The 20,300-nt window shown below is 42.6% G+C and overlaps 1 protein-coding gene across 1 annotated transcript in view; it reads left to right on the top strand.

Annotated features, from left to right (window-relative positions):
- Positions 1–20,300, top strand: part of COL4A1 (collagen type IV alpha 1 chain) — a 170,706-nt gene that overhangs the window by 80,866 nt on the left and 69,540 nt on the right. Inside the window, exons 3-11 of the mRNA XM_029048048.2 lie at positions 14,387–14,476; positions 14,555–14,599; positions 15,438–15,482; positions 15,592–15,654; positions 16,272–16,325; positions 16,452–16,478; positions 17,114–17,197; positions 17,293–17,355; positions 18,998–19,033. Coding sequence (XP_028903881.1) covers positions 14,387–14,476; positions 14,555–14,599; positions 15,438–15,482; positions 15,592–15,654; positions 16,272–16,325; positions 16,452–16,478; positions 17,114–17,197; positions 17,293–17,355; positions 18,998–19,033 — 507 coding nt within the window. The remainder of the gene's footprint in view (positions 1–14,386; positions 14,477–14,554; positions 14,600–15,437; positions 15,483–15,591; positions 15,655–16,271; positions 16,326–16,451; positions 16,479–17,113; positions 17,198–17,292; positions 17,356–18,997; positions 19,034–20,300) is intronic.

The following is a 20,300-nucleotide window of genomic DNA, read 5'->3' as shown; positions in this document are numbered from 1 at the left end:
AGTCACTTAACTTTTCTGGGCTTCAGTTTCCTCAGCTGAAAATGCAGATTAAATACCTGGTCTCCATCCTACTTAGAATGTGAGCTCTGACCTGATTATTTTGTATTTACCCCAGTGCTTGGTACAGTGCTTGGCACATAATAAGCACCTAACATTGTTACCCAAATTTTAAAAATAAGAACAAAGTGAGGAAATGGGGAAAGGTGAATACCATTGGTTGATTATCTTCCAAAGTACTAGGTTCTTTTTTTTGTTTCTTGAATATATTGAGGAAGAAGTGAGGAGTCTTTAATCCTCCATATTATTTTATCATACTCTCCTAAGCACTTAGTACAGTGCTTTGCACACATTAAGTGCTTAGGGAAGCAGCCTGGCCTAGTGGGAAGAGCAAGGGCTTGGGAGTCAGAGGACCTGAGTTCTAATCCCACCTCTGCCACTTGTCTGACGTGTGACCTTGTGCAAGTCACTTCTGAGTGCTTCAGCTACCTCATCTGTAAAATGGGGATTAAGACTGAGGGGCCCATGTGGGACATGGACTGTGTCCAAATTGATTATCTTGTATCTACCCCAGTGCCGAGTACAGTGCCTGGCATCTATTAAGTGCTTAACAAATACCATTGAAAAACATACAAAAAATATCATTTATGATATGGAGCTACTTGCTCCAAGATACTAAGTGTATCACCAGCAATTGGCAAGACACCAAGAAGATACAAAAACTGTCTTCTGGACACTGAAAGAGTCCCTGCAGCTTCAACTAGGGAGAGCAGTTTAGATCGTAGTAGAATCTGGCTAAAAAAACTGACAAGTATAAAATTGCATGATTCTTCGTTTTTCAATAATAAATTCTCTCTGCAAGAAAGAACCAATTATTGTTCTCATCTGTCTAATATTCTCCATGTGCTTCATTTTCCATATCCAGCAATGCAGGATTTTCTCAAATAGCTCCCGTTAGGCCAGAGGATTGAGATTCGGCGTTAAAAGAAAATGTGGTATTTGTTATATGCTTACTATGTGCCAAGCATTGTAGTAAACACTGGAGTAGATACAATCAGATCAGACATAGTCCCGGTCCCATATGGGGCTCACAGTCTAAAACGAAAGAACAGCCATTTAATCCCCATTTTAGAGATGAGGATACTGAGGCCCAGAGAAGTTAAGTGACTAGTCCAAGGTCACCCAGCAGGCAAGTGGAAGAGCCAGGATTAGGGCCCAACTTTCCCTCTCGCAGTCCTGTGCATTTTTCCCTAGGCCATGCTGCTTCTCAGGATATATTTGCTTTAAAAAGGGAATTGGATTGTTGAAAGATACCGATTACATTATAAATCCAGGGTAATTAATAATAATAATGTCAGTATTTGTTAAGCGCTTACTATGTGCAGAGCACTGTTCTAAGCACTGGGGTAGATACAGGGTAATCAGGTTGTCCCACGTGAGGCTCACAGTTAATCCCCATTTTACAGACGAGGTAACTGAGGCACAGAGAAGTGAAGTGACTTGCCCACCGTCACACAGCTGACAAGTGGCAGAGCTGGGATTCAAACCCATGACCTCAGACTCCCAAGCCCGGGCTCTTTCCACTGAGCCACACTGCTTCTCTAACCCACTGAACTGAACCCACTTTCCCTACAGCTGATATCCCTCAGCTGTCCAGTCTTGGGGTGGGTAGTTCATTTTCCAGAAGAATTTAGTTTTTGGTCTTCTTGTATAAACCACAGTCCCATGCCAAAAAAATCAACTCCCAGCACAGAAGGCATCAGCCTGTTTCCACTCTTGCTAGAGTGCTGAATTGAAATCCTCCACCCAGAGAAAGGTCTCTTAGAGGTCCCCTCGCAACTGAAAAGCAGCGTGGCCTAATGCATAGAACCCGGCTCTGGGAGTCAGAAGGATCTGGGTTCTAATCCTGGATCCTCCACTTGTCTGCTGTGTGACCTTGGACAAGTCACAAAAACGTTCAGACCACGTTTCCCCACTCCTTAAGAACTTCCAGTGATTGCCCATCCACCTCTGCATCAAACAAAAGGTCTTCACCATTGGCTTTAAAGCAGTCAATCACCTTGCCCCCTTCTACCTCACCTTGCTTCTCTCCTACTACAACCCAACCTGCACACTTTGTTCCTCTAATGTCAACCTTCTCACTGTACCTCGAGTAGCTCGCCGCCAACCTCTCGTCCACATCCTGCTTCTGGCCTGGAAGCCCTCCCTCCTCAGACAGACAACTGCTCTCCCCCCACTTCGAAGGCTTATTGAAGGCACATCTCCTCCAAGAAGCCTTCCCTGACTAAGCCCTTCTTGCCTCTTTTCCCACTCCCCTCTGCGTTGCCCTGACTTACTCCCTTCATTTGTCCCCTCTTCCCAGCCTCACCACACTTCTGTACATACCTGTAATGTACGTATGTATAACAGTGTCTGTCTCCCCCTCTAGACTGTTAGCTGCTTTTTGGCAGGAAACATACCTACCAAACTGTACTGTCCCAACTGCTTAGTACAGTGCTCTGCACATACTAAGTGCTCAGTAAATCGACTGATTCTCTTTGGACTGCAATCAGTTGGACTCAATGACATGAGACTTTCCACTCCTCTTATTAAGGCAACAAATCTTTGAAAAATAAGTTCATCTCAGTAGTTGATTTTAAATATAAAACTTGCAAATTTTTAATGATGTATTTGTTAAGCAATTACTGTGTCAAACACTGTTCTAAGGGCTGGGGTAGATACCAAAGTAAGCAGGTTGGACACAGTCCTTGTCCCACAGGGGGCTCACGGTCTTAAATTGGAAGGAGGCGGATTTAATCCTCATTTTACAGATGAGGTAACTGAGGCACAGATTGGTAAAATTACTTACCCAAAGTCATACAGCAAACAATTGGCAGATTTGAGATTAGATCCCCACATCCTCTGCCTCCCAGACCCTTGCTCTTTCCACTTATCCTGCTGTTTGCAACATCTTATTCTTAAAATGAATTAGTAAATTGGCACATTTGAATTTTGAAATGAAATGCAGCCGAGTATAATATGAATACTCCTTATTTTGCAAGCTACTATGCGCATTCTGTTACTAGATTTTAGTTGTTGCCTGGAGGTTTCCTCTATTGCATCCAATAATTAAACCCAAAACTCAAGGAAGTTTCTCCAACAAAGCTTGCATTTAAAGATCACTGAAATTAATTTATTTTGTAAAGTGAAGTCTGCATAATATTATATAACAGAGTTAGGACAGATAATTGTACAAAGCTTTGGAACTGTTCTGACTGATGATTTGAACATAATTCTGGAATTGTCAAGTCAGTAAGTTCTGGAAAAAACTACCATTGGTGATGAGATACTTGCAAAACCGTGTAAGGCGAGGAGGCTTGGACTCTCCTAATCAGACACTTCTGGCACTAAAAGAATTCCCAAGTAGCTCTTAAAGTTGGTAATAAGTTGCCTAGAGAGTTTGAAAAGAACCACCACAAAAGATGGAAAAGAACAACTAATGTCTAGTTCCTAAAATAACTTATTTCCTAATTAAGTATTTGGTGGGAGCCAATGGACCAGAAGATAAAGTAGGAACTCACTGAATCATGGATTCTTGAATCTTATAGCAATATCTTAGGAGCAGTGGCTAAATTATCTGCTTGGCCTAAACATCATTATCTTAACCACAAACTCAGATAAACTTGTGAAAGGCATGGAGTGGGAGGGATACAGTGACCATGCATTTTTATTACCTTAGAAGTGTTCTGTGCTTTTCTTGGAAAAATGCACTGTTAGCCTCAGGAAAATTAGGAATCTTAAATACAATATCCTGTGAAGATGTAATTTTAATGCCCTTCTGTAAGGAAAAAAAAATAGCATTTTTAACTTTCTGAGATGAGAGCTACTTGGTTTGGGCATTTATTAAGGACTCACTGTGTATCGAGCCCTGGGCTAAGCACTGGGGGCAAACACAAGATCATCATTTCATATATGGTCTTTGGCCCATATGGGATTCCTAATGTAAGTGGAGAAGATAGACATGGAGTAGTACAAATAGTATTTATTTAATTTATTGGGTGCAATACACTGTACTAACTGCTTGGGAAGTACAGAATAAAACAGTGGCACATTATCTGCCAAAGAGTGAAAATATAAGCCACAATAAGTTACAGATAAGAGCAAATTTAAAAATTAATTATTAAGACCATAGGCTTAAGTAGCCAAACAGAATATCAGGAAGCACCTGCCTGCCCTAAAACTCTTGATTTTTTGAGGAATTTGGGATGATGGATTTTATATTTCTGTCGCTAATTAACCCTTTAACTCTATTCTGTGTGGGTCAATTTATGCTTTGCTGTGAAACTCAACTCTTGCATTTATTTCCCTATGTATATTTAAATTTATACTTTTAATGAACCTCAACTCTTGAATTTCCTTTCATGTATTTAAATGAGCAACTATAACATTTCATCACATTTGTCGTTGTAATTCCCTTGCCACATTCTTTCTTGGAAACAGTTTCCCAAAAGGATCCCTTGGCAAATCTTTCAAATATTTAGTTGCTGCCTCTACTGAAAATAGCTTCTGTGATAGATGAAATTACTGGGAAAAAAAAATTTGTTGCCCTAATTTCTCCAACTGAATTAATAGTAAAGGTTATTGTTAGGATCTTCCTAGATACTTACCGGATTCAGGGTGAACATAAGACAGAAAGCAGCCCACGACCCCGATTTCGTCATTTCTTGAATTTATCCAGCATTCACGCACTCCCAGATTCCTCACACACCCATTCGTTCTTCAAACTCCTTAACATCCTCACCCTGAAGTCATCGTGTACAAATGAATATTTTCTAACTGTACCAACATCTTCAGCACCTGAGCAGATTTAGAAGCTCAAACATTTTTTGAATTGGCAAGGAATAAAAAAATCCCATAAGAAAAAAATGATTATAAAATATACATATTCTTAATGACAGCTTTTTATAAAATTGAAAGGATTGTGAACTATTAAATATTGCCTTAAGGCAAGGAATCACTTTTATCAACTCGTATTGTACTTTCCCAAGTGCTTAGTACACTCTCCTGCATACCATAAGCAGTTAATACAACCATAAAGTCCCCCTCCTATGCAAATTGGTGTATTGGATGAAGAAATCAGGCAGACTTGGCCCATGCCTTAGCAACATGACAGTCAAAGTGAGGCTTCCCCCCTCCCATGGTATTTTAGAAAATTTCTCCTTCTGGGTTGTGGGTCAGTACAGTGGCAAGAAGGAAATTGATCATTTTATGGGTGGACTTTGGAGACACCGCTTCATTTATTTTCGAAAAAACAGGATATAGGAAGGGAAGATAAAGTTGGGCCAGACATTTAGGGACAGGATACAGAACAAAGGAAAATGGGTTTAAACTATCACCGAAGGGATTTAGGTCAGATTTAAGAAGAATTTCCTGACAGTAGGGGATGTTTGATAGTAGAAAAGGGTGGTTGTGCAATTTTCTTCTCTGGGGAGGTTTTTAAAAAAGCCGAACATGCCAAGGAATTTTATAAATCATGATTTCATTCAATCCTATTTTTTGAACGCTTACTGTACGCAGAGAACAGTACTAAGCGCTTGGGAGAGTACAAAATAACTAATAACCAGACACATTCCCTGCCCACAAAGAGCTTCCCTCTCCCTCAGATTTATGGACATTTTCTGGCTTCTGGCCCCCAAATTCCACGCTAGTAGGCACTGCCACCGTTAAATGGCTCGGAAATTACCTGAAAACCTGGCACTAGAAACGGTTGGAGTTCAGTTTATCTAGCACAGCCCCAGGGCAAAAAACCAGCTGCCTTATTGAAAGACATTTTTGTCCCTTCTTTGATAGTGTGGATGTAAAGTGGGATGAAGATATGTAGAACATATTCCATGCAAGCATTCTTCTTTTTTTTTTTCTTTTTAAAGGGTAAGAATTTTACTGCACGGGAAAGGAACCATTTGGTCTTTAACAGATAGAGCTTTTTGTCAGTTCCACTGACCACTGTTAGATATTCTAAGAGGGCAGAAAATAAAACCTGATTACAAAACAATCATGGAAGAGTACTGTAGTTAGTAGACATGATCCCTGCCTTCAGGGGGCTTTACAGTCTCGCCTGGGGAACAGACAATGAAATAAATTAGAGGTAGAAGAAAGTGACTCTATGGATATGCTGATGCATGTGGCAGGGAGGATGGGGGATGAGCACCCAATAATAATAATTGTATATATTAAGCACTTGCTGTGTGTCAAGCACTGTAGTTAGAAGTGTTTTTCCAGTCGTTTAAGAGTATTCCATTAGACACATTTACTGAAACTATATTAAAATTCTAGATTTCCAACAACTGGATGTCCTTTAGACCTCGGCATGAATTTATTTTGGCCACAGCCTTCAGCTAATTAGCATAAACCCTGAATATATAGAATCATAGACAAAGATCTAGGATCATAGGGAATCAGAGGGGAAGCAGTGTGTCCTAATGGAAATAATATGGGTCTGGGAGGCAGAGGACCTGGGTTCTATTAATAATAATTGTATGTGTTACGTGCTTACTATGTGCCAGGTGCTGTACTAAGTTCTGGGGTGGATCGAGTTGAATACAGTCCCTGTCCTACGTAGGGCTCACAGGCTCAACCCCCATTTTACAGATGAGGTAACTGAGGCACAGAGAAGCAAAGTGACTTGCCCACAGAGCAGACAAGTGGTGGAGCTGGGATTAGACGCCAAGACCTTCTGACTCCCAGGCCCGGGCTCTAACCACCGAGCCAGGATAGTCCTCCCTATCTTCCCAGCTCCACCACTGCCCTGCTGTGTGACCATGGGCAAGTAACTCAACTTCTCTGTGCTTCAGTTCCCACAAATGTAAAATGGGGATTAAATGCCTGCCCTCCCTCCTGCTTAGACTTTGAGCCCCACGTGGGACGGTGGCTGTGTCGCACCTGATTAACTCCTGTCTACCCCAGCGCTTAGATGAGTGCTTGAAACATAGTGCTTAATAAATACCATAAGAAAAAAAGGTGGATCCGGGAAGACTCCTTTCCCTTCCCCAACTTTCTTCCATGGGGAAAGATGTTTGGTCTCAAGTCTCCCTCTTGTGGTAAGAGAACTCTGGTGGATTTGTGCCTCAGAGTGCTACGGTAATAGTGAAATCCTGCCTGACAGGTAATTCTCAAAGTGAAGCAAAGTAAACGTGGAGAAGCTGCTAGGTTGCCATATTTACATGAGTCTGTTTACAAACTCAGGGAAACACTTGCAGTTGCCTATGACAAGGTCACTGTTATAGCGGGTATTTCTTATTTTTTAAGCGTTATTTGTTCGGAGCTATTTTAAGGTATTTGTTAAGCACTTACCAAGTGCCAGGCACTGTACTAAGCGCTGGGGTAGATGCAAGTTAATCTGGATGGACACAGTCCATGTCCTACCCGGGGCTCAAAGTCTTAATCCCCATTTTCCAGATGAGATAACCGAGGCCCAGAGAAGTGAAGTGACTTCTGTGCCCAAGGCCGCACGGGAGACAAGTGGCAGAGCTGGGATTCAGACTCCCAGGCCTGGGCTGTATCCACTAGGCCAAGTTGCTTGTCAGTGGAGTGAAGCTGAATTGCTTCACTCCATTTTTAAGAAGAGGATGGGCAAGAATTTGCATACAAAATGAAGATAATAGGAACCCTACTAAAATCTCCTCTCCTAAGAGGCCTTCCCTAGGCCCTGGTTTCCCCTATTCTCTCTCCCTTATGTGTTGCCTTTGCCCTTGAGTTTATATTTATTCATTCATTCAATTGTATTTATTGAACGCTTACTGTGTGCAAAGCACTGTACTAAGCACTTGGGAGAGTCTGTACCACTCAGGCACTAGATATTCATTACACCAATCAATCAATGGTAATAATAATAATGTTGGAATTTGTTAAGTGCTTACTATGTGCTGTGCACTGTTCTAAGCACTGGGGTAGATACAGGGTAATCAGGTTGTTGCATGTGGGGCTCACATTTTTTAATCCCCATTTTTATAGATGAGTTAACTCTGAGAAGTGAAGTGACTTGCCCAAGGTCACACAGCAGACAAGTGGTGGAGCTGGGATTAGAACCCACAACCTCTGACTCTCAAGCCCAGGCTCTTTCCACTAAGCCATGCTGCTTCTCTATTTACCAAGCACTTTGTGCGGAGCACTGTGCTAAGCACTCGGGGCACCATGGTAATCACAGTCTTCACCTCCCACCATCGAGTATCCCTGATCTCAGAATGTTTCTACACACTTTAAGAGTGAAAGAAGCAGCGTGGCCTAGTGGACAGAGCCCCGGCTTGGGAGTCAGAAGGACCTGGGTTCTAATCCCAACTCTGCCACCTGTCTGCTGTATAACTTTGGGCAACTTTGAGCACTTTATTCAGAGTACTGTACTAAATGCTTGGGACAGTAGAGAAAGTAGGCACATCCATGTCCTCAAGGAGCTTCAATCAATGCTAATGGCAGGAAAAATGATAGTAAGAAAACGTCTCCACATAGCAAAAATGCTCAAATGAAGCCAAGTGTTTGCTATTAGACTTTATTTAAAAAAAAAAAATCAATTCCATCCATGTATGCTGTGTATCCATCTCATTTCCCAGGAAGGGCCTGAGTGGATCTTAAAGATCTAAAAGAAAGTGAAGAAATCATCGCAATAAATGTGACTATATTCCCTCTCCATTTTTTTCACAGAGTCTCTTGGCCCTTGTTTTTCTCTCTGACCGCCACAGCCTTTGGGCTGTAATGCCTAATGGAATGACATGAAGGCCACTTCCTGTGAGACTGGTCCCAGAATTTTTCCATGAACCCCTGACATCCACCAAAACCTCCCCGGAACTTTCCCAGTAAGGTCACGGGTCCAGGAAGTCATCCTGCAGACCTCGGAGTCTGCAAATCTCCGCGTGAGGATAGTCTTCCAAGATAGAGGATCCTAGAGTTCTGGTCTCCAAATCCCAGATAGGGTTTTCCTGCATCCAAATTTTCCAGTTCACATAGGAAATACTCTTCATTCCACAGATAATCCCCAGGTAGAGAAGCAGTGTGGCTTAGTGGAAAGAGCCCAGGTTCAGGAGTCAGAGGTTCTAATCCTGGCTCCGCCACTTATCAGCTGTGTAATTTTGGGCAAGTCACTTAACTTCTCTGTGCCTCAGTTAACTCAGCTGTAAAATGGGGATTAAAACTGAGATCCATGTGGGACAACCTGATTACCCTTTATCTACCCCAGGGCTTAGAACGGTGCTTGGCACGTAGTAAGCGCTTAACAGATACCATCATCATTATTATTATAACAATGTCCTGGTTTCCAGGTTATCGATTGATCATATTTATTGAGCACTTATTAAGGGGAGAGCTCTGTACTAAGCACTTGGGAGGATACAGTACGACTGCTGCTCACAAGACATGCTCTTCAGGAGGGAAGGAACGCAATCGTTCATTTTCAGATACCATTCTTCCCACCCCCCCCTTGGATTCAGGATTTTCAGAAATATTTCCTGCTAAGAGGGCATACCGAGTAAATAATGACGACGGTACTTGATAAGCGCTTACTATGTGCCACGCCCTGTTCTATGCTCTGTGATAGATACAAGTGAATCAAGTTAGACATAGTCTTAATCCTGATTTTACAGATGAGGTAACTGAGCCCCAGAGAAGTCAAGTGACTTGCCCAAGGTAACACAAACAAGTGGTGAAGCTGGGATTAGAACCCAGATCCTTCTGAGTCCCAGGCCCATGCTCTATCCACTAAGCCATGCTGCTTCTCATAAGTATTTGCAGTTGTTATATGAAACATGCATGAAACGAGCCATGCTTTATAAAGACTGTTCCTGTTTTCCCCCTTAAATCTGAAATTCAGCATTTAAGGATGTGGCTGAATTAGTTGCCTGTGACACATGACACACGGATGGTCTGTTTTGGTTATTAAACACCTAATAAATATATTACACAAGCCGCAGAGCCAAAATGAGAAACTGTACAAAGCAGTCACGTCAGATCGCTTTGGTCAGCGTTTGCCATATCCTTCATTTCCAGAGTCTTTGGTGCAAGTATAATGTGCAGTCGGAATGTACGGACAAGTCCCACATTAAGTGTGTGGTAGACGTGTTTTTCTGTCTTCCAATTAACATATAGCCAGTGGGGGTGGAAAAAAGGATGGCTAAGTAGTTTGTTCTCTCGCCTTCGATTCCGGTGCATCGTGAGACGAACTCTTGAAGAAGCTAATTCATTTACTGCATTCTTGCCTTTTGCAGCTGCACGTTCTGGAATGGGAATAGCTGCTGTAGAGGGTCACACACTGCACGTCTATCCTTTTGGAATTTGTACATCACCACTTGAGATTTAAAGCCTAAAAGGAAATAAGAAGTTACATGGTGCTTGCCAATTTACTGTACAGTTGACCGAAGCCTTCTCCCGTCTGTCCCCCATCCTGTAGTTCCCATGATAAATTTGGACGAGACAGTAAATATTGGAATATTCATGGGAGCTTTGTGCGAACATGAGAACTGAAAGGGGGGAAAAATGTGTTGGAAGGGAGAGAGATACGTAAACGTTCCTTTTAGTGAGGCCTCACTTCCTTGCAGCGACTTAATTTCAGTTCCCTTGGGAGGCACAAATTGCTTCACTTGTCTAATGCCACTGGGAAAGAACACAAACCTTTGGTTCTAACTGGGACTGGGAATCCAGATTCCTGGATTCTATTCCCCGGTGGAATTTCTGGTTCACTGAGTAATAAGCAGTAAGTTACTTAATCTCTCGGGGCCTCGATGTTCTCATCTGTGAAATGGCCATAAAGGGTTGCAGCCTCAGTCTGGTTTAATGTTGGCCAATCATTCGAGCTCCTCCTGGGAATTACTGTGGTCTAGTGACCCAGAAAAGCAACTGGATGGAGAGAAGAAAATCTGATTAAAATTGCTGGTGGTGCCAACACTGACTCACTAAGAAAATTTCTGCAAGTCATTTCAGCTCCTTCCCTTGCTGAGCTTTCTCTTCTTTACCACGGGAATGAAAATGCTAAAAATCACCTCACGTCTTTAATGGGCCCTGTAGAGCCAACCAACAGAAGCAGCGTGGCCTAGTCGATAAAGCACCGGTCTGGGAGCCAGGGGATCTGGGTTCGAAAGAGCATGGGCTTTGGAGTCAGGGCTCATGAGTTCGAATCCTAGCTCTGCCACTTGTCAGCTGTGTGACTGTGGGCAAGTCACTTAACTTCTCTGTGCCTCAGTTCCCTCATCTGTAAAATGGGGATTAAGACTGTGAGCCCCACATGGGACAACCTGATTCCCCTGTGTTTACCCCAGCGCTTAGAACAGTGCTCTGCACATAGTAAGAGCTTAACAAATACCAACATTATTATCCCGACTCTGCCACTTGTCTGCGGTGTAACCTCAGGCAAGTCACTTCTCTGGGCCTCAGTTTCCTCAACTGCAAAATGTGGAATCAGTACCTGTTCTCCCTCCTACTTAGACTGTGATCTCATTGTTGGTCAGGGACCCTGTCCCCATCGATCAATCGTATTGAGCGCTTACTGTGTGCAGGGCACTGTACAAGGCACTTGGGAGAGTACAACACAACACTAGCACAGACACATTGCCCACAGTGAGCTTACAGGAGCTGATGATCTATCTACCCCAGTGCCTAGAACAGTCCTTGACACATAGTAAGCACTTAACAAATATCATTTAAAAAAAAACCCAAAATACAAAAATAAACAAATGCTGGGCAACTTCAGGAATTGTATAAAATACAAAATAAAAGCCCTAATTTTACCACCTTGTAAAACTTTTATTATGCCCAAGTCTGGAGTTCCGTGTGCAGTTTTGGTGGTTGTATTTGTACTAGTATTTATGAAGGGCTTACTTTACCCAGAGCACACTGTACTAAACACTGGGAAAAGAGTACACAGGAGGGAATTAGATAATAATAATAATTATGGTATTCGTTAAATGCTTACTATGTGCCAGGCACTGTACTAAGCACTGCGGTGGATACAAGTAAATCAGGTTGGACACAGTCCCTGTCCCATGTGGGGCTCACAGTCTTAATCCCCATTTTACAGATGAGGGAACTGAGGCCCAGAGAAGTGAAGTGACTTGCCTAAGGTCACACAGCAGACAAGAGGGGGAGTCGGAATTAGAACCCATGACCTCCTGACCCCCAGACCCATGCTCTATCCACCACACCATGTTGCTTCTCACAATCTATGCGTAAAGTCCCCTAGACTATCAGCTCCTTGTGAGAAGGAGCCTAGATTTGCACTCCTCCCTCAGCCCCACACCACTTATATACATATCCATAATTTATTTACTAATAATAATGTTGGTATTTGTTAAGCGCTTACTGTGTGCCGAGCACTGTTCTAAGCGCTGGGGTAGACATAGGGGAATCAGGTTGTCCCACGTGGGGCTCACAGTCTTAATCCCCATTTTACAGATGAGGGAACTGAGGCACAGAGAAGTTAAGTGACTTGCCCACAGTCACACTAATCAATCATTCAATTGTATTTATTGAGCTCTGACTCTACAGAGCACTGTACTAAGTGTTGGGATGGATACAAGCGAATTGGGATGGACGCCATCCCTGTCCTACTTGGGGCTCACAGTCTCATACCCCATTTTACAGATGGGGTAAGTGAGGCCCAGAGAAGTAAAGCGACTTGCCCAGGGTCACACAGTGCAGACAAGTGATGGAGCTGAGATTAGAACCCACGACCTTCTGACTCCCAGGCCCATGCTCTATCTACGATGAACGGCAACTGATATACTGCCCTGGGCATGACTGTAACAATAACAGCACTTTACATTTATATACAGTTGGTTTTTGCTGAGTTATCCAACTTCTGTATAAAAAGTACAATGTAAATTAGATGTGATGGTATTTTGCTTGAGACTTCCTCTTGCATGTCTTTAAGATGACATCTTCTCCCTCATTTTCTTCCTTTGCATCTTTTTTAGGAGAGGAATGTATTAAAAAATATCAATTTTTTGCCCTTCATCTGCCACAAGGCCTAAGGATAAATATTCAACATTTACTGCCAAATTGAATTTCAAGTGTAGTAACGCATGCTTCAAGAAGTAGCCCTTGAGACAGTAGTTCGAAGAAGCTTTTTCAACTGCAGGATTCCAATTTATCCCAACAATCTTCCTTGAGATAGAAGTCAGGGTGCGGTTTCTACAAAACCTGCACTTCTCTAAAGTTCTGGCTCTAGTCATGGCTTGTTTGACCCAAAGAAAATTCACCACTCACTCTAAGCAAGTTTGAAATATTTTCTTTCCCACTATGTCTTAATTAACTTCTGGGATTCCTATAGTAGGTAATTCCACTTAACTGCTACTTATCGCTTTCTAATCTTGGTGCAGAGAAGGAGCGTGGCGCAGTGGAAAGAGCATGGGCTTTGGAGTCAGGGCTCATGAGTTCGAATCCCAGCTCTGCCACTTGTCAGCTGTGTGACTGTGGGCAAGTCACTTAACTTCTCTGTGCCTCAGTTCCCTCATCTGTAAAATGGGGATTAAGACTGTGAGCCCCACGTGGGACAACCTGATTCCCCTATGTTTACCCCAGCGCTTAGAACAGTGCTCTGCACATAGTAAGCGCTCAACAAATACCAACAAAAAAAAAAAATGATTTAATCTGTCAGCATCAGCACTGTCATCTTGCATTTCAAATGAGACCTTTCAGTGACTCATGTTCATTATTGATTAATTTTTATGAGTACTGAAGCAGATTAAGCATTTTGCTCAGTAGTACCGATAATAAAGATTTATAGTCCCTGCCCTTTTTTTATAATGGCATTTGTTAATAAATAAATAATAAATAATTCAATAAGTATGACTGATTCACTGATACAGCAATTTTTACAAAGTTGTTTTTCTACTCCTATTGTTTATTAGTGCCACAGACAACACAGGCAGTCAGAGCCTGGATCTCAATTGTATGTCTAGCCTCCACCTATCTAATGTCATCAAAAGGGAGAATAATGGTGCAACAAGATTGACTAAGCCCTCCTTTCCTCTTCTCCCACTCCTTTCTGCATCATCCTGACTTGCTTCCTTTATTCATCCCTCCCACCAACCTTACAGCACTTATGCACATATCTGTCATTTATTTATTTATTTATATTATTGTCTGTCTTCCCCTCTAAACTGTAAACTGTGGGCAGCGAATGTGTCCATTTATTGTTATATTGTCCTCTCCCAAGGGCTCAATACACTGCTGTGCACACTGTAAGTGCTCAATAAATACGATTCACTGTCGGATTGAGATTCCTATTTACTAGCGTCTCTCCATTTTGGTAGACTTTTCCACCACTGGGAGAAATATGCATAAAAATGAAGGGGCGGTGGGAGAACTCTCATTCAGCCATTAGAATCTAAAGCCCTCCCAAGACTGACTCGGCCTGGCCTTTTCTCTGTAGGGAGATCGGGGTCTTCCTGGATTACAAGGCGTGATTGGGTTCCCTGGAATGCAAGGCCCCGAGGGACCACACGGACCCCCGGGATACAAGGTAAGATGTGGAACAGCAGTCATTTTCTCCAGTGGTTGTTGTGGGGAATATGGTTTCACCTATTCCATTTTCTTTCAGGGAGACAGTGGAGAACCAGGCCTTCCAGGAACAAAAGGAACAAGAGTGAGTATGGTGGTTACTCAAAGATTTTTTGAAGATGGCGAAGGAAGAGATGGGAAAGGAGCATTTAAGTCCTTTGTGCTGTTGCAGCATACGTTGGATATATGTAGTGAAAAGTTAATGAAAGAGCTTGGATCGATTTTTCTCATAGTGACTCGTCTCTTGCCTAGGTATTTTCTGAACACAGCCTGTAAAGTTAGTATTTTGGAAACTTATTTAGGTATGCACTGTGACTGGTCCAATTTTATTTCTCAATGAAAGGATCTCCAGTTTTTTAAATGAAGTGACATTTTGAAAAATGAACTGGGTCCCTCTAACTCCTTCTTCAGGCTCCCCAGCCATCCCAACCCATGAGATGTCCAGAGCCAAATGTTAAAAAGAGGGGGAAAGAATCTCATCTCGAAAGTCAGCAGTTTTTCTTTAAATTGAAAGGAAATTGGTACCCCCCTGGGGCTTTGACGAGGTGATAAGCAATCCCAACCTTGTAGGCTAATGTTTAGTAGTTCATGATATTTTCATTAATAAAAATTCATAGAGAGATAAGGAAAATCAAATGCATTCCCTCCCAGGGCAAGAAAAATTGTTGGGGGGTTTGTGGAATGAGAGCACTGTTGCAACACACAGTATTTATATGTTTTCTCTAAAGTAAATTGACTTTATAAATGCCAGTGTATATTTTGGTGGGCTGTGTTTGGCCATTTTGTACGGTGCAGTAGTGAATGAGGACAGACTTGCTAGCCCATGTGTGACTTGCTAGCTTGCTGATTCTGTGAGAGGAATGGCAAGGGAGACGGGGCTATTTTTGCAATTTAATAATCCCTTGTATTCTCATTCCTTACAGGGTCCACCAGGCATCTCAGGTTTTCCAGGAACACCAGGAATTCCTGTACGCATAATGCATATTCATTTCGCATGTTTTGTGGAAAGGGTTTAGATTTTAACATGAATATTAGGCCCTTCCTCGGTTCACTTGTTCTTCACTCTCCTCAATGCAGGGTATTCCTGGCCAAGATGGCCCCCCTGGCCCCCCTGGTATCCCAGGATGCAATGGTACAAAGGTGAGATGTGGATTTTTCAACAAAACTAGTTTCCTTTGCCCACGAGTTTTTATGAAGGGTGTTTGTTAGAGAGAGATTTCTACTCTCCGAAGTATAGTGCTGGGTCAGATGACTCAAATTCAACCACGTTTTACTTTTGGGATCTCAGATTCAGTCCACACAGATGATTTAAATCTTACTGCCTGAAGAATTCCAGTTGTCCTTCATATAGCTTCTAAGGAAACATGTAGGCATCCACTGTTCTATTTTAGAATTGATTTCTGAAATATACCCTTCAATGGCCACTTTCAGAATGAGCAGCTATTACTAAGTCAGTAAGGATATCTTGTTTTTCTCCCCCTCTTTTGTAATTGTTAAAAACACTACTGGTCACATTTTCTAGCTTCCAAGACACACACTGCCCAGGTTAACACATAGTAGATGAGTGTCACCCAGAGGTGGTAGTTGTCAGGAAAGAATAAAAACCAGAGTGAGATATTTTACACAGCCAAATTTGTGTGAGGAAAGGGAACTGATAATACCTGGGGAAAGTATTCTGGGCAATGATACACAGGTAGCATGGACTATCAGAGCAGAAAATAAGGCTAAATAAAAGACTTGTTTTTCTCATTTTCCAGGGTGATAGAGGCCCAGCTGGACCTCCAGGTTTACCAGGATTTCATGGACAGACAGTATGTACACCTTTCTGTTTTTAATTTGAGAACTCATCTCTCTTGTACTTCTTTCTGCACACTCCTCAAGTTGCTCTTGATAATTATGGCTAAAAAAGAAAATAATTTCCATTTTTTCTTTTCTAGGGACCCCCAGGGATGCCAGGAATTAAGGTACAATTCTTATTAGCAAACTGTTGTGTGGGGGAGTGGGGAGGAAGTGCATTTGATGACATCTGGTTTTAAATGGGAATCTATCTCTTCCAACATCAAATTGAGAGAATGTCACAGTATTCACTGATTGATGCGGATGATATTTGTTAAGCTCTTATTCTGTGCCAGGCACGGTACTAAGCACTGGGGTGGATACAAGCAAATCGAGTTGGACACAGTCTCTGTCCCATGTGGGGCTCATAGTCTCACAGATGAGGTAACTGAGGCACAGAAAAGTGAAGTGCTTTACCCAGTGTCACACAGGAGACAAGTAGGGGAGCCAGGATTAGAACCCCCGATCTTCTGATTCTCAGGCCTGTGCTCTATCCACTACACCGTGCCTATGTGCCTTTGTAGCTTGGCTTGAAAAGAGCATGGAAGAACTTTTTAAGCTGCCATGCTGTTCGCCATTTGAAACTATGGCACAGTTAGTGGTTCAGTCAGAGCTGTTTGCTGATCCTCTGAACTGTCAATGAAATTATTTAGGTCCCTGCCTCCCGAATCCTGTGTCCTTAGATTCTTCTACTGCTGAAGTGCTCACCAGAGTACATGGATTCTCAGTTTTTAACTTAGTTTTTGGCCTTTCCTTTCCCAAGGGAGACCCAGGTGAAATACTCGGCCAGCTGCCTGGAATGCTGTTGAAAGGCGAAAGAGGCTTTCCTGGTTCTCCTGGACAAATGGTAGGTTTTGTGTCCACTATCAGACAAGTCCACAAAGATATATATCAGTGTTTCCAGTTTGAACCTTTTGTTTGTTTGGTTGCTTCCCCCAACAGGGTGCCCCAGGACTTCCAGGGGAACGAGGCCCCGTTGGCCCTACGGGATATCTAGGACCACCAGTAAGTCTTTCAATTCTAGTATCTGTGGCATTTGTTAAGTGCCTACTCTGCACTAAGCACTGTACTTGCTTGGTAGAAAGAAGGCCAACCAAGTCGGAAACAGCTCCTGTCCCACCTGAGGCTCACAGTCTAGTCAGTCATTCCATCATATTTATTGAGCGCTTATTGAGTGCAAAGCACTGTACTACGCGTTTGGGAGAATATAGTCCAACAACAAACAGACACATTTCCTGCCCACGATGAGCTCACCGTCTAGAGGAGTATACAGACATTAATATAAATAAGTAAATAAATGAATAAATAACTGATATATACATATATGCTGTGGGGATGGAGGGGCGGATGAATGAAGGGAACATGTCAAGGTGATGCAGAAGGGAGTGGGCCAAGAGGAGAGGAGGCCTTAGTCATGGAAGGCTTCTTGGAGGAGATGTACCTTCAATAAGACTTTGAAGTGCGGAAGAGCAATTATCTGTCTGATATGAAGAAGGGGGGAGTTTCATGCAAGAGGTTGGCAGCGAGATAGATGAGCTTGAGGTACTGTGAGAAGGTTGGCATTAGAGGAATGAAGTGTGCGGGCTGGGTTGGAGTAGGACAATAGCGAGGCTAAGTGGGAGGGAGACCAGGTACTGAATCCCCATTTTACAGACAAGGACACTGCGGCACAGAGACATTAAGTGACTGGTCTAAGGTGACTCATTGGCCAAGTGGAGGAACTGGGATTAGAACCCAGGTCCTCTGGCTCCCAGGCCTGTGCTCCTCTTACTAGACCACACCGCTTCTGTGAGGTGCATCTCGATGAAAAGTCTTCATAGGGAAGACATCAAGGAGATACAATATGTGAGGGTTAAAGCCCACCAGCACTAACTGGATCAGGGGTGGATGAAGGTGGATATGTAGGTTTCTTGCAAAAATCTATCTTGGGAAAATCTGATAAGATTGGTCATTCTCTGTTCTCAGAGTCATAGGCCAAGGACGGCATTCACTATAATGAATCTGGACATTCTATGGGTATAGGGAGTCAATTATGATTGTTAGTTGAAAGCCTGTTCCTTCTAAGGAATTCCAGAAGCCTAAATTGATTGTCCAGTTATTAAAACTGGTGATGCCATTTCAGGTATTTATTGCGTAAGGTCATCTGCTTTGTTAACGATCTAGGTATTGCATAGCTGGAGGCATTCCAGACATGAAAGAATGCATGTTGAAAGGAATAAGAGCCCAAGACCCATTGTCTAGTGGTGACAACTTTTTATCTGTACTCGAAACCCTAGAAAGCCTGGGTGTTTGCCAGTCTAACTCAAATTAAATGGAGTTCCTTCATCTCCCTAAGAAATCTCAAGAAGAGATAACCAAAGGAGAGCAGACTGCTTTGGCCAGTCAGAGCAGTGCTTCAAAGGTAAAAAAAAAAAAAAAAAAAAAAAAAGTCCTGGATGAGGCCCTACAGCTGAGCCTTCTCTGGCTTCATTTTGAAGTCGGACAGATTTATGCCTCAGGGAAATATACTTTGTGTCCTCACGGAAACTTATTGGTCTAGGTCACTTGGGGAAAAGAGAAAAGAACAGAGCAAGTGAAAGGCATTTCATGAATGGCGAATGGTCAGTTTATAAATACACCGAATCAATAAAAATGTCTTTTTTCCTAGGGTCCTCCTGGTCCACCGGGCCCTCCAGGCGAAAAGGTAATGATTCTCTCTCTTTGTCTCTGTCTCTTTCTCCCTTGTTTGCTCTTGCTCGTTTTCCAGTCTTCTCAGGGCGCCTAGGTAATGCTGCCGTGAACTTATCCATACTCAGAGGAAGAAGATGGAGGAATAGGTTCTGTTGGAGGCCCATGTGATTGCATAGAAGTTTATTGACGCAAAGAATTTTTGGAAAGAAACAACATTCTTTCCCTTTCTAGTTTTATATACAGTAAAACCTCACGTAGCATGACTTCAGGAAACACAAATTTGGCAACTTGCAGGTCACAGATCTCGCTTTGAATAGACCCTGATTAGATATGTGTGAGGTCAAATGGGAACTGTCTTCAGTGGGAATTTAATTAGGAAAAAGGTCCATACCATATCTGCAAATGGCTTAAAACTCAAGTAGAAGATGGTTTCACCAATGCTCAAATTGTCTGTAGCCTGAAAGTTTTGAGTATTAAGAGGGAAGGCAAAAAACCCCAAAAAACATGAGGGAAAATCATGTATATTTAAGCTCAGTGCTAAAGGATGTGTTCCCCCATATCCTGCCCTGTTCCTGGTCTCGATGGTCTGGATCTCAGGCAATTAATCAGTGGTATTTGAGCACTTACTGTGTCCACTTTCCACTTTCTTGGGAAAGTAGGGTATAACAGAGATGGGAGACCTGTTCCCTGCCCACAGCTCAAGGAGTTGTAGTCTTTTTCCCTATCTGCTAGATTTCACATTCTCTTTATTGCTGTATTGTCCTTTCCCAAGCTCTTAGAACAGTGGTCTGCACACGGTAAGCACTCAATAAATATGACTGACTGACTGACTGACTGAATGAATGAATGAATGAATGCCAGGAACAGGATCCCAAAGCGGTGCAGGCAAAAATCAGGGAGTTACAGGAAAAAAGTCAATCATATTTATTATGAGCTTACTGTGTACAGAGCACTATACTCAGCACTTGGGAAAGTATAATACAACAGGGTTCATCAACATGTTCCATGCCCACAAGGAGCTTATTGTCTGGAGAAGGAAAGAGGTGGTGATGTGAAGGAAACGGGAATTTGAGGAGAGATTGGCGGAGAGAAGGCAGTCCTCTTAGCCATGAATCACAGAAAATATTTATCAAAACCTTGAGGACTGATTCTGATCCTCTATTGTCCATTTGTTCAGTGATTTCTGGAAGCCATTTCATAAGATGTGGTGCTTTCCACTTAAGTTGTACTTATGCTTTGCTATACTGATTCTTCCGAGTTTCTATCTCTCTTTCTTTTTC

The sequence above is a fragment of the Ornithorhynchus anatinus genome, chromosome 20, assembly GCF_004115215.2.
Source record: "Ornithorhynchus anatinus isolate Pmale09 chromosome 20, mOrnAna1.pri.v4, whole genome shotgun sequence".
NCBI lineage: Eukaryota > Metazoa > Chordata > Mammalia > Monotremata > Ornithorhynchidae > Ornithorhynchus > Ornithorhynchus anatinus.
The sequence above is the reverse complement of the archived record's forward strand: the minus strand, read 5'-3'. Positions and strand labels throughout refer to the sequence as shown.